Source organism: Hippocampus bargibanti, linkage group LG08 (genome assembly GCF_051943395.1).
Source record: "Hippocampus bargibanti isolate YZ-2025 linkage group LG08, ASM5194339v1, whole genome shotgun sequence".
In the NCBI taxonomy this organism is placed as follows: Eukaryota; Metazoa; Chordata; class Actinopteri; order Syngnathiformes; family Syngnathidae; genus Hippocampus; species Hippocampus bargibanti.
Window position 1 is genome coordinate 24,577,294 of NC_142741.1, and position 14,619 is coordinate 24,591,912.

General features: G+C 41.3%; 4 protein-coding genes across 7 annotated transcripts in view; 3 read left to right on the forward strand and 1 right to left on the reverse strand.

The window, feature by feature from the left end:
- tmtops2b (teleost multiple tissue opsin 2b) overlaps positions 1-14,619 on the reverse strand; it is a 210,341-nt gene that overhangs the window by 102,808 nt on the left and 92,914 nt on the right. The gene's annotated exons all lie outside the window — the stretch shown is intronic.
- LOC148894913 (lysosome-associated membrane glycoprotein 1-like) overlaps positions 1-14,619 on the forward strand; it is a 49,398-nt gene that overhangs the window by 29,150 nt on the left and 5,629 nt on the right. The window lies entirely within an intron of this gene.
- Positions 826-9,165, forward strand: grk1a (G protein-coupled receptor kinase 1 a). Its single transcript, XM_089002372.1, is given in 8 exon segments — positions 826-2,162; positions 2,164-2,550; positions 3,225-3,352; positions 3,754-3,911; positions 3,992-4,075; positions 5,255-5,379; positions 5,459-5,660; positions 7,281-9,165. Coding segments are annotated over 8 exon segments (1,686 nt in total). The 5' UTR covers positions 826-1,850; the 3' UTR covers positions 7,571-9,165.
- jam2b (junctional adhesion molecule 2b) overlaps positions 11,844-14,619 on the forward strand; it is a 7,659-nt gene continuing 4,883 nt past the window's right edge. For 2 of the 4 annotated variants that reach the window (XM_089002193.1, XM_089002194.1), the window contains exons 1-2: positions 11,844-12,103; positions 13,654-13,719. In XM_089002193.1, the coding sequence (XP_088858319.1) occupies positions 12,049-12,103; positions 13,654-13,719 (121 nt within the window). In that variant the 5' untranslated portion in view covers positions 11,844-12,048. The remainder of the gene's footprint in view (positions 12,104-13,653; positions 13,720-14,619) is intronic. The other 2 variants (XM_089002196.1, XM_089002195.1) reach the window with 2 other exon arrangements.

The window sequence follows — 14,619 nt, forward strand, 5'->3', positions numbered from 1 at the left end:
TTCCTGATAGGTAACTAAGCTTTGTTAATGACACGTATGAACCCTGTTGATGATTGTAGCTCATAGTATCTATCCCTTAGAGGCCAGTGATAGCGATACTTAGACCATCAGACAGTATCCACGGAATTAATGTGTGCTTGTTACGGGTCTTTGTATGCTCCCATCAAAGATCTCCTTTTCAAAACTCAGCAACGTGTGTACTGACTTCTTCCAAATACCCTTTTTTTCTGTATTCTAATATAAGTTTTCAAATTAAATATAGATTGTTTTAAACGTTTCTGGAAATGGTCTTGAGTAACGGGCGATGACGAAACTGGTTGCGGTTGGAGACGGTTGTTGTGATTGATTCAATATTAACTCATTCACTGCCATTCCTGATTTTTTTCGGGAATTGAGAAGCGTGACGTGGGGCGCCATTCCCGAATTTGTTCGGGTTGTTGTTTTTCGTGCTGGGGGGATGCAGATACAGCGCTTGTCAGACCTCTGGGAATGTTTTGCCCTCCCACGACTTTTGTACAGCCACCCCCATTTTAAGCTCAGATAACATCAGACCCATATAATTTAGGAATTAACTTTTTTTCTTATGAAAGAAGAAAGTGTAAGCTTACCTACGCTGAATGTAATGTTTATGTAGTCCTAACACTCAATATTCTGTGGGTCCTTCAATTTGAGTGAAAGTGACAAAAACCCTAGCACGTGTGGTGAAGTTCAGAACTTTGTGAAATCTGTAATCTCATTATGTGACTCTTATTTAAGAGATGGTCCCGCCCCCTTGTTCGTGACGTCACGCCAGGACGTCTTGCCTTGCTCCAGAATCAAAACAATGGCTTCAGATTAGGAGAAGATGTTTTCTTGTTACTCATCCAGTTATGAATATGATTCAAAAAGTTCTGAAGAGGAAAGCATAAATGTTTGCAATCGATTAAAGAAGTCCTTCCGTATCAATTCGATCCGTCAGGACTCCAATGTAGCGTCCCAGAAAATGCACAAGATGGCGCCCAAGCTCCTTTGGAAATGGCCTGATTTGTCTGCTGGGAATTTGTGTCAACTAGTTTTACATAGTAGTCTTGGTGCAACATACAACGATTCACCATCGCGTTGTATGTTTTCTTTCTCATTTCGGCATCAACACGGATCAACACGAAGTTTTCAGACCAAACAAAGTACCCAAAATGCATTGTGTGTCGCTTTCTCGGTCAAGGGCGTTCCTGACGTGACGTCACGTAAGGCATCGTCAATTCGAACACAAGACTTCCTGAATATTCCGTGTGAGTCTTAAAACGTAAAATATAGCTATATGGCGTGGAATTTTTGTAATACACGCTCCGTAGAAGTAATTTGTGTGATTTTACAAATTATGGACACAACTTGTCCGGAGGTGTTGGTTGTCCTTTAATGTTTGATGGCTGTGACATGATTCAGCCAACAAACTTCTCATTGACAGTTCGGCTCTTAGAACTTAGATCATGTCATCTTAATGCCACATCCTAAGAGTGAGCAAAATTTTAAGCTATTTGCTTCCAATACCTTTTGCGTTAGCCCTCAATGGTCTTATCTAAGATCACAATTACAACATGCAAAATTTAAAATCTTGTTGTGAAAGTGTTCCCCCCACTGCAGCCTGTGTCGTTCTGTTCCAGTATGTGTTCGCATTCATTGTCTGGGGCATCGGGGTGTTAGGGGATTACCAAAAGGTGTTGACTCAGGTGTGTGTCTGTATGTGCGCACAGTTGTCACGTCCACTCACAGCGCCGGTTCAGATGCTGGCGCCATTTCTCTCACTGGTCTCTAGAACTTAACTACCTAGCCGACTTGCCATGTGCTCGCTTTGCGTGGCCTAAAATTCCAGCATGGACATTGGTGGACTGACCACCGTGGTGGCAAATTCTGCTTACATCAATGCCCGTGGCAGCATCGATGGCTCCAACCCAGCGGCGGCTCGAGACAAGAAATACCATTCCCGCCTCAAGCTGCCTCACATCACTGTGTGCGAAGGTCTGAAGGACACCCTTGACTTAGGGTTTGATGGTGTCTGTGTGGAACAACCCGTCGGCAAACGTCTCTTTCGGGAATTCCTAGAAACCAACCCAGAGTACCACGGTTCTTGTCGCCTGTGGCGGGACATTGAGGACTATGACCTGGCGGAGGATTCGGATCGTGCGCAAGAAAGCCTCGAAGATCGTTCAGCGCTACATGGAGGCCTCAGCCAAACATTTCTGCCCATTCCTCACCGAGAACACCATAGCCAAGGTGAAACACGGTCAGGAAGCTGTCGCCGATGACTTGTTTGCAGCAGCTTTGTCCGCTACTCTGGATTACTTACGGGAGGCGCCCTACGTGTTCTTCCTGGAGAGCATGTACTTGAAGAGGTTTCTCCAGTGGAAGTGGCTGGAGATGCAGCCCGTGGACTCAGATTGGTTCGTGGACTTCCGTGTGCTCGGCAAAGGCGGCTTCGGCGAAGTGTCGGCGTGTCAGATGAAAGCCACGGGAAAACTTTACGCATGTAAGAAACTGAACAAAAAGAGACTGAAGAAACGGAAAGGCTATGAGGTAAGTTGTGCTAATGTCTTCTGTCACCACCGTTTGACCGCATCCATTCTCCTCCACAGCCACTATTGCCTTGTACTTTGTTCCGATATCACAATTCTTACGTTTCCCCATGGTTGAAATTGGTGTATATGTAGGAAGACTACAGTATGTTTCAGATGCTATTGCAGCAGTAATGAAAGATGTGAGCTCTGCTACACGAAAGCGGGTCACGTGACCAACGGTGTTACAGTTACAGATTTCGCTAATGGTGGTACTGTATTGAAATCAGCTTGAAGCTGCTTTTGTATCGATGGCTGGCAGAAGATGAAAAGGGCATCGTAGTAACCCGATTATCGTAATAACCAGTTATCGTACTAACCGGAACTAATTACAGTAAAGTCTCGTTATATCGATATTCAAGGGAGTCCGAAAAAATATCGATATAACCGGGACTATCGATATATCCGACCCTGTTTGCATGTAATTTTCTTCGTGCGTGCATAGAAATAGTATCGATATAACCGGGACTATCGATATATCCGATATCGATATAACGAGATTTTACTGTATATCATAAAAGACTAGAAATTTGCCGGGAAAGGAAAATAGTATCGTAATAAGCAGTACTATCGATACAACCGATATCGATATTTGCAAATTGTATTTTTCATCCAACTTCTCCCGCCTCCTACTAGGGGGCGATGGTGGAGAAGAGGATTCTGGAGAAGGTCCACAGTCGCTTCATCGTGTCCCTGGCTTACGCTTTCCAGACAAAAGAGGAGCTGTGTCTGGTCATGACCATCATGAATGGAGGGGATCTCAAGTAATTATATTATCTCAAAATGCAAAAAAAAAAAAAAAAAGATCCCACTGGCCCGCTGTCAACTTTGAGTAAATACCTTTTCTTTTGGTACGCTCGCCAACGGTTTCACTTTTTCCCGGTCACATGTTTCACAATACGTCTGTGACGAAGCCTCTTGGATAGGAGGCGAAACGCCAATTGGCTTACGAACTTTTCGTTTTACGAATGTTAAATGTATGAAAATTTTACCTTGGCATACAAACTATTTTTTTGGGATACACACGGAGCTGCCACAATGAGTGATGTGTCGTTCGCGAACAAGCCCGTTCTCCTAACAAGAAAATGGCAGCCGGCTTGTTTTGGTCCTCTATTCCCCGCCCCCTGTCTTTGGTTAAATGAACTGCTGCCTTTCTTCTTTTTAGATACCACATCTATCTGGTGGATGAAAACAATCCAGGATTCGATGAACCAAGAGCCTGTTTTTATATCGCTCAAATCATTCAAGGTATGGAGCATCTGCATCAGAAGAGAATCATCTACAGAGATCTCAAACCTGAGAATGTGCTCCTTGATAATGACGGTAACTCTTGAGAATCGACGCAACAGTAAACGTCTCTCATTGCCATTAAAGTTTGTAACAATTGATGTTTCTGTTGGTAGGAAATGTCCGTATATCCGACCTGGGCCTCGCCGTGGAGTTGAAAGAAGGCAAAACGATGACCAAAGGCTATGCTGGAACACCAGGTAACTCTTGAGATACCATCTTGAATCGCAATCCCATATTTTTTCTCATATAGAGCCTTCTACTCCAAATTCTAAAATGGATGGGGTCCGATTGAACAAGATTGCCGAAGTACACAAATCTGATTGAAATAAATTACATTCATTGGAGCATGACGCAGTGATACCTCGGTTTACAAACCCCTTGGCTTACGAACTCTTCGGTTTACCAACGTTAAATTTATGAAAATCTTACCTTGGCATACAAACTTTTTTCGGGATACACACGGAGGTGCCTCAATGAGTGATGTCACATTCGCGAACGAGCCCGTTCTTCTAACTACAAAATGGCAGCCGGGTTGTTTTTGTCCTCTATTCCCCGCCCCCAATCATCGGTTAAAGCCACGTGATTGATCAAGAACGCCGCAGTGAGGGGAGGTGGTTTAAACATTAAAGAGACAGGCAGACGAGAGTGGGAGAGTTTCAACTTTGATAGTTCAAAGGCAGAGTGGAGACTGCAGGGTTAAAATATCCCATCAATCAAGCTCCACGAATAACCCGCACAAGCTACCTGTACACTTGATGCAAAAATCTATCAACCCAGCTAAATAGAACACAATTGATGAGGAACTAGGTACAATTATCGCAGAGAAAGCACCTATTAGGAATCATTCCTCAAGATGGTGAAAGAAGAAGGCTACGTTGCTCATCAAGTGTTTAATGCTGAGGAAACCGACCACTCCATTCCACCAAGCCATCAACGACCATCACAAAGGTAAATAAAATGACTTTATTATACAGTAGTTTATTTCTTTTGTGATATTACCATAGCACATTTATTATACATAAAATAAAAAGTACAGATGACGGCTGAAGAAACCTTTTCATCGATGGACCACTCCTGTACGGCTGAGAGCTTACACAGACGTACATAAAATAAGGTATATTTTGTGTCGTTTTAAGGCTTAGAAAATTAGAAAGTAGAAAAGGATGTTTTATGGGGACCAGGAAACGGATTCTTCTCATTTTAATGGTTTCCTATGGGAAATTAGTTTTTGGGATACACACTTTTCGCCTTACACACTCTGGGAACCAATTAAGTTCGTAAGCCAAGGTATCACTGCACTCTTTGTTGCCGGTGATTCAATAACTACCCCGTGCTCTGATTTATTTTGCTTCATCGTTCCACTTTGTGTCTTGTAGGCTACATGGCGCCGGAGATGCTGAAAGGAGAAAAATATGACACTTCCGTCGACTATTTCACTTTAGGTGTAACCTTGTTCGAGTTCCTCGCCGCCAAGAACCCTTTCAGAAACAGAGGGGAAAAGGTGACTATCACTTGTTTCGACACGGCATCAAAACGCACCACCCTTGGCGTTAACGTCTTTACTTGGACTTTTTGTTTAGCTCGAACGTGAGGAGATGAAAGAGCGAATGCTAACCCGGGAAGTGATCTTCTCGGACAACTTTAGCGAGAATGCCAAGTCGCTTTGTAACGGGCTGCTGGCCAGAGAAGTCGACAAGAGAATGGGTTTGAAAAACGGCTGCTGCGACGAGATTCGAGCGCACCCTTTTTTTCGTGAGATCAACTGGAGGAAGTTGAATGCAGGTACAGTAAGTACATCATCCCGTTCGGTACAGTGATACCTCGTCTGACGAACGCTTAAAGGACAACCGACATCACTTTTTTGTTTCCGAACTGACATCAGAAAAACGTTTGATAGCATCTAAAATACCCAAAACACACAGGATGATATTTTTAGTCAAATGCAAAACACCAATAAAAATGACTTAGTGTCCAAAATCTACAAAAAAAAATGAACCCGGAAGTGGCCAGTTTCAGAAGGTCCCGCCCCCTTGTTTGTGGTGTCACCCCAAGACGTCTTGCCTTGCTGGAGAATCAAAACAATGGCTTCAGATTCGGAGATTATGCTTTCTTGTTACACATCCAGTTATGAATATGATTCAAATAGTTCTGAAGAGGAAAGCATACATGTTTGCAATCAATTAAAGAACTTATTCCGTGCCATTTTGAGGTATCTGGGAAATGTAGCACCAAAAAGAGGCAGAAAATGGCGACAAAGCTCCGTGTAAGGAATTAATCAGCCCGTTTCCACAGGCTGATTAATTCCTTACACGGAGCTTTGTCGCCCTCTTTTCAGAGTTTTCAGACCAAACAAGTACAGTAAAATGCATAGACGTGATGGAAGGACTGCTACAATGTGTCCTTTTTTCGTTCAGGGGCGTTCCTTCAGTGACGTAACGTGAGGACTCGTCACCAACTGAAAAACAAGACTTCCGGAATATTCAGCGCAAGTCTTAAAACGTAAAATATAGCTATATGCGGTGGAATCTTTGTAAAATACGCTCAGTAGAAGTCGTTTGAAGCCATTTTACAAATTATGGACACAACTTCTCCGGAGACGTCGGGTGTCCTTTCAGCTAACGAATTTTCGCCTCACGAACATTAAATTCGCGAGAATACATTCTTGGCACAAGAACTAGTTTTCGGGAAACACACGGAGCGCCACAATGGCTGGCGGACTAATTTTCGGCGGAAGAACACCAAACCACACGGCCGTACAGCGCCACCGTGGCTGCCGGACTACTTTTCCACACACCCTTTCTCTGAGTGCATACGTGGCACGTCTCATTAGTACAGTACAAAACGCTCCTCAACTTACAAACATTCAAGTTACGAAAACGGTACGTACGAACATTTTTGCGGGTACAGTGACACCTCGCGTTACGAACGCTTTAGCTCACGAACTTTTTGCCTCACGAGCATTAAATGCAGTCTTTATAGTCTTGGCTAACGAACTAGTTTTCGGCAGACGAAACAAACCACACAGGTGGATGGCGTACTAGTTTTCTACCCACCCTTCCGTTGGTTCATCGAGTGGAGTACTTTTGCTGTTATGGGACCGAAAAAGACCCCACCACAGGCTAGTGTTAAACCGAAGAGGACACAAAAGAAAATGACGGTCGAGCAGAAGAAGGAGATCATCGAAAAACACGAACGAGGTGTGCGTTTGTGTGACTTGGCATCCCACTACCAGAATGCTAAGTTGACCTTTGCTACGTGTGGCTAAGGGTGTTTCAGTGTTGTCGTAGCAACGGTGAGGAATGATCCCTTGTAGGTGCTTTCTCTGCTATAATTTTACCTTGTTCCTCATCAATTGTGTTCTGTTCAGATACAAAATGAAATGAATGCAATCTCCTTTCAAAGGCATCGTGCCCCCGCCGTTCATTCCGGACCCTCGGGTGGTCTACGCCAAAAGTCTGGACGACGTGGGCGCCTTCTCCTCGGTCAAGGGCATCACGCTGGAGGACCCGGACCGGAGCTTTTTCGACGAATTCTCTTCGGGCAACATCCCGATCCCGTGGCAGGAGGAAATGATCGAAATGGGCGTTTTCGGCGAGCTCAATGTTTGGGGCCCCGAGGGCGGAGTCCCCAATGACCTGCGGAGGGAGTCCATACTGGAGCAGCCCAAGTCGTCCACCTGCTGCGTGTCCTAGCGGGTCACTTGACAGCGATGTCCGAAATGTACAGGGACTTCCCTTGATTGACGTCCGTCAATGAGATACTGTTTGCTGATCAAGTCCTCGTTATGTGTCTCTGTTTCCTGTTTTGTCCCTGAAATTTATGACAACCATTTTTGTTTCTTAGTCATTGATGTATTCTGTTCTATCCAATGACAAGACACCAGATCAATAATTATGTACTGTAAGATTGATTAAAGGACAACCGATGCCTGCGGACAATTTGTAAAATCACTTGAAATGACTTCCCCTGAGCGTATTTTACAAAGATTAGATTTTACGACTCGCGTTGAATATTAAGGAAGTCTTGTTTTCGAGTTGATGACGATGCCTGCCGTGACGTCACGGAAGGAACGCCCCTGACCAAGAAAGCGACACACAATGCATTTTGGGTACTTTGTTTGATCTGAAAACTTCGTGTTGATGGCGAAATTAGAAGGAAAACACATAAATAACGCGATGGTGAATCGTTGTGTGTTGCACCAAGACTACTATTTGCTACTAGTTGACACAAATTCCCAGAAGACAAATCAGCCCATTTCCAACAGAGCTTGGGCGCCATCTTATGCATTTTCTGGGACGCTACATTGGAGTCCAGACGCCTCAAAATGACACCGAAGGACTTCTTTAATCGATTGCAAACATTTATGCTTTCCTCTTCAGAACTTTTTGAATCATATTCATAACTGGATGAGAAACAAGAAAGCATCTTCTCCTAATCTGAAGCCATTGTTTTGATTCTAGAGCAAGGCGAGACGTCCTGGCGTGACATCACGAACAAGGGGGCGGGACCTTCTGAAACTGAAAATTTCTGAGGTCATTTTAAAGTAGTTTTGGGACACTTTAACTCATTTTTATTGGTGTTTTGCATTTGACTAAAAATGTGATACTGCATGTTTTGGGTATTTTAGATGCTATAAAACGTTTTTGTGATGTCAGTTAGAAAACAAAAAATGGTGTCGGTTGTCCTTTAACAGTATTAAGACAATGAATCAAAATCAGAAAACCTTTATTCTTACACAATTAGTACTACAAATGGCTACAATAACATTTAAATCACACAAGATGCAATTTCATCACTCACATGTTTCTTAATTTTGCTATCTATTAGCTATCTGGCTGGCTAGCTAGCTGTCTATTACTTATATGGCTATCTAGCATGCTGGCTATGTATTGGCTATCTATTAGCTAGATAGCTTTCTATCTATTTGAGTTACTTCCGAGTTGAGTGAACACTGGCGCATGTGGCTGCCGCCGCTCACCCACAGAAAAAAAATGATCTTGTGACTTTAAAGTGACCTTGAGAGTTCTTAAAGGCGCTTGGAAATGAAATGTATTATTATGATTATTATAAATATGCGAATCAAACCTCTAAAGATGGAGAACACTGATTCGCCGTGGCGAAATATCCATGACAGAAAATGTTCTGGGCAGATTTAAAAAAAAGTCCGAATGTAGTTGATATTAAATTGTGTTTCAATAAAACTAGCAGATGATGTGTGGAACCTGTTTTTCATCCGTAATGTAAAATCTCAACAATTTCGCTTGTTTTAATATGAGAATTTAGAATAAACTATTTGTTCAGTGATTTTTATTAATGTTAATATACATTCCCTGAATGTATTTGATCTATCTGTCTTTACTTTCTTCTGTTACTGCTTTACTTTTGTAGCATCTTATCACTTTCATTAATATTCCGATTTCTTTTAAAATAACTATTCCATCTTTAGTGTTGAATTTTATTTGACATTTTTGGCCAAATCTTTTGTTTTGTTTTTGTAGGGTTTCTTTTTCTTCTCATCTAAGAGGCTTCGTCAGCGAACTAAAATTTTGCTGGTAGCTTTGGCCCTGTATATACAGTGATACCTCAGTTTACGAACCCCTTGGCTTACGAACTTTTACCATCGGTAAATTTATGAACATTTTACCTTGGCATACGAACTATTTTTCGGGATACACACGGAGCTGCCACAATGAGTGATGTGTCGTTTGCGAACGAGCCCATTCTCCTAAAAGAAAATGGCAGCCGGCTTGTTTTGGTACTCTATTCCCCGCCCTCAGTCTTCGGATAAAGCCACGTGATTGGTCAAGAACGCAGCAGTGAGGGATGTGGTTTAAAAATTAAAGAGACAGGCAGACGACAGAGAGAGAATGAGAAAATGGATAGAAAACAGTGAAATTTGGACTTGTTTCAACTTTGACAGTTCAAAGGCAGTGTGTAGACTGCAAGGTTAAAATTGCCATCAATCTGGCTCCACAAATAACCCGCACAAGCCATCTGTACACTTGATGCAAAAAGCTATTTATCAACCCAGCTAAACAAAACACAATTGATGAGGAACAAGGTAAAATTATGGCAGAGAAAGCACCTACAAGGGATCATTCCTCAAGATGTTGAAAGAAGAAGGCTACGTTCCTCATCAAGTGTTTAATGATGATAAAACCGGCCACTCCATTCCATCAAGTCATCAATGACCATCACAAAGGTAAATAAAATGACTTTATTATACCGTGCAGTTTATTTCTTTAATTATAATATCATAGCATTTATTATACATCAAATAAGGTATATATTGTGTAGTTTTAAGGCCTAGAAAATTAGAAAATTATGTTTTAGCGGTACCTGGGAACGGATTATTCTCATTTTAATGGTTTCCTATGAGAAATTATTTTTTGGTATACACACTTTTCGCCTTACACACTCTATTTGGGAACCAATTAAGTTCGTAAGCCACAGTATCACTGTACTTTGTTTTTATGGAGCTCAACATTATGGGATGTGCTAAAAAAAAACATTACAACATGAACAAACAAACGAGGCCAGTGCATCTAATGGTGTTTCGGCCTCAAACAACGTACACTTCACGTGCTTGTACTTTTATTGCATACTTTTACCCCCACTTCTCATGTAGCTAAATAAGGCAAGCAAAAACATTACGAAGCTTTCTCCACACTCGTTATGAAAAGTCATTTAATTGCACAGCTGTACCTAATGTGGTGGCCTGCTGATTCGCTTCCAATGGGATTTATGTGAGGGTGGACTGCACGCCTGTGCAAAGGGTCATGTTATAAACGTGTGTGTGTGTGTGTGTGTGTGTGTGTGTGTGTGTGTGTGTGTGTCACATGACGACAGCTGAGCGAGTGAACAGGTGCTGCGTGAAGATTTGGTGCGGTTGTCTTTGTGTGTGTGTGTGTGTGTGTGTGTGTGCGCGCGCATATGGCCCCAAATGTAAGCAAGTGGCGCAGGCAAGCAGCGTGCGCAACAATGGACGCTTGTGTGGGCCATGCAGGAGAAGAAACTCAATCCGCGAGGACACGGTTGGAGCTTGAGGAGCAGCTGCTGCTTCTTCTCTCTTTCTTCTGCCGCACCAAAAAAAAAAAAAAAAAAAAAAAAAACATGGCGATGACACCAGAAGGCCAGGTGGCCAAACTCACCATTTTTTTTTTTTTGCATGCAGCCATATTGGACAGGGAGGCTGGCGTGCTAGCTTTCTATCTATCTATCTATCTATCTATCTATCTATCTATCTATCTATCTATCTATCTATCTATCTATCTATCTATCTATCTATCTATCTATCTATCTATCTATCTATCTATCTATCTATCTATCTATCTATCTATCTATCTATCTATCTATCTATCTATCTATCTATCTATCTATCTATCTATCTATCTATCTATCTATCTATCTATCTATCTATCTATCTATCTATCTATATCTACACACCTACATCTATCTATCTAGCTCTCTATCTATCTATCTATCTATCTATCTATCTCTATCTATCTATCTATCTATCTATCTATCTATCTATCTATCTATCTATCTATCTATCTATCTATCTATCTATCTATCTATCTATCTATCTATCTCTACACACCTACATCTATCTATCTATTTATATCTACACACCTACATCTATCTATCTATATCTATCTATCTATCTATCTATCTATCTATCTATCTATCTATCTCCATCCATCCATCCATCCATCTCCATCCATCCATCCATCTATCCATCCATCCATCCATCTATCTATCTATCTATCTATCTATCTATCTATCTATCTATCTATCTATCTATCTATCTATCTATCTATCTATCTATCTATCTATCTGGTAGTTAATTTAAGCAACAAAAAACAAACAAACTGAGGAGCCATTTGGGAGCCAAAAGAGGCGGATTTTTTTAGTGAGCCGAACCAAAAGAACCGGCTCTCTGAAAAGAGCCGGAATTCCCATTACGAATCACCACCACAATCATTTATGATGATGGCGAAGATGACGATGATGAAGCCAAACAAAGTGTCGTCAGGGTCACGTGCCGTCATCTGCTTCTGCGACCCACGCTCGCGCCTTTTCTCGTTTGTGGAAGTGAAATTGAAGAAGGCTCACGCACTTTTGCAAGCACAAGAGCACGCGCGAGCGAACTGACGCGTTGAGGACGACGATGACCACGATGATGATGACGATCTTCTTGCTTTTACTTCTACTCTGCATACACTGTGAGTTTTGAAAAAAAAAATAAACGTCTCATGTTTTTGTTGCATGTTATTCTCTATTAATGTCGCGTGAACGTACAAATAGTTTGCTGATCGGTTGCCTGAGCAAAAAACAAATAAACAAAAAACTCTACGTGTATGTGGCCCGCAAGCGTTAGCTCGGGTAACTTTAAAAGTAAGCGATACATTTTTTTTGCTGGACTTATGCCGACTATAAAGAATATCAAGTAAAGTCCAAGTCAATTTTTTTCATATGGTCATGTTTATGTTTTGTTATACTTCCATCGTATTTTTAAGCAGAGTACAAAAAAAGTACGAACTATATGGGATAAAAGCATTTCTATTTTAAAATTGCTTTGAACCTTTTGGCCCGTCTCGGTCATTGTTTTGTTTTATCTTTAAATATTTGTTGTTGTCTATTTCGCGTTTATAAAATGTTCGTGAAGGGTCTTGAGAGTCAATGGGCGGTTGTTTTTCTGTTACTGTTTAAAGCGGTGATGTGCAAGGCTGATGAGAGACGGTCACGTGATCTTTTTTTTTTAAACAAAATCCGTATGCGGATAATAATAATAATACATTTAATTTCTAAGCGCCTTTCAAAACTCTCGAGGACACTTTACAAGACCTATCCCCTGTTTACCGCGATTTATCATTAGCGAATTCCCGTTTGAAACTGTCTCGGTTTTAATACAATTGCTTCCCACAATCTGTTTATTTAACAGGCAAAAAACATGAAATTGTCCAAATTTAGCAATTATGAGGAAAGAAATTCCTATTAGATAAGATCGTTTTGTGTATCATTGCATTTTGTGAGAAGAAAACACTCACTTGTGACCATCACTACCCCAAAATTAAACCAAATGTACTTTGGGTGTAGTGTAACGTATCGTTTAACGTTAAAATCCAATGTGCTCAAATACTCGACGATATTCTTTTTGGACTCTCTCATCATGTGTGTGCAAACCCTTGAGAAGACGTTATCAGTATTGCCTTGAATCCGCCCTCCTTCTGAAAGTCGTCCATCACTTTTACATTCCAAACCAACACGACTCCTGGTACCAGCAGGCACCGCACACACAGACACACACTCACATACACAATGTACACACACAGTGTTTAAGATGCAAACATATCAAATATAAAAATCAGAATCAGAAAAACTTTAATCGTCTCACAATGTGGAAATTTGCTATTATTATTACCAAGAACATGACACTAGCTAATGCTAACGTGTGCTGAATCTTTTCTATGGCGTGGTGATATCCTCGTCAATCTAACAGTGGAAAAATAAGTTCAGAACATTTTAAAATATATAAAAAAAAACGAGTTTTCAACAAATGATTACAAAGCAACACTATTTTCACGGTTAGTATGTTTGGCTAGCAGTTCTGAAGTTCAAAACGTCTTCTGTCCAGTAATATTATGCTTGTAAGACTTTTCTCCTGCTTCCTCTCACGTTCCAAAAAGACGAGCTTTAGCGCCATCAAAATCACGCATATGGAATTGCAACTGTTAATATAAAAGGTGTCATTTGTTTGTTTTGTTTCTCGCAGGTCCGGTCATTCTGTCGGTGACGGTGAGCTCTCCAAAAACAAAAGTGGAGGTCCATGAGCACACAGGTAAGAAAGAGCACATCATCTCTACTTGGTTGTGTGGAAATCTCAACTAAATAGTTGGTCGGTGATAGAGAATAGACGAAATAATAGTTATCATATTTAAAGGACAACCGACACCACTTTTTGGTTTCCTAACTGACATCAGAAAAACGTTTTATAGCATCTAAAATAGCCAAAACACGCAGGCTGATATTTTTAGTCAAATGCAAAACACCAATAAAAATGACTTAAAGTGTCCCAAAACTGCCACAAAATCAGCTCAGACTGGGGATATTCAGAAAGTCCCGCCCCCTTGTTCATGACGTCACCCAGGATACTCCTTCACAAACTGCCTTGCTCCAGAATCAAAACAATGGCTTCAAATAGTTCAGATCCGGAAAAGATGCTTTCTTGTTACTCATCCAGTTATGAATTCAAATGGAATTGATTCAAATAGTTCTGAAGAGGAAAGCATAAATGTTTGCCATCGATTAAAGAAGTCCTTCCGTATCAATTTGAGCCATCTGGACTCTTATGTAAAAATTGAGTTAAAGTGTCCCAAAACGACTTCAAAATTAAACTGGAAATGGCGAGTTTCAGAAAGTCCCGCCCCCTTGTTCGTGATGTCACGCCAAGACGTCTTGCCTTGCTCGAGAATCAAAACAATGTCTTCAGATTCAGAGAAGATGCTTTCTTGTTACTCATCCAGTTATGAATATGATTCAAATAGTTCTGAAGAGGAAAGCATAAATGTTTGCAATCGATTAAAGAAGTCCTTCCGTCTCATTTGAAGGCGTCTGGACTCCAATGTAGCGTCCTAGAAAATGCACAAGATGGCGCCCAAGCTCCGTTGGAAATGGGCTGATTCGTCTGCTGGGAATTTGTGTCAACTAGTATCAAATAGTAGTCTTGGTGCAACACACA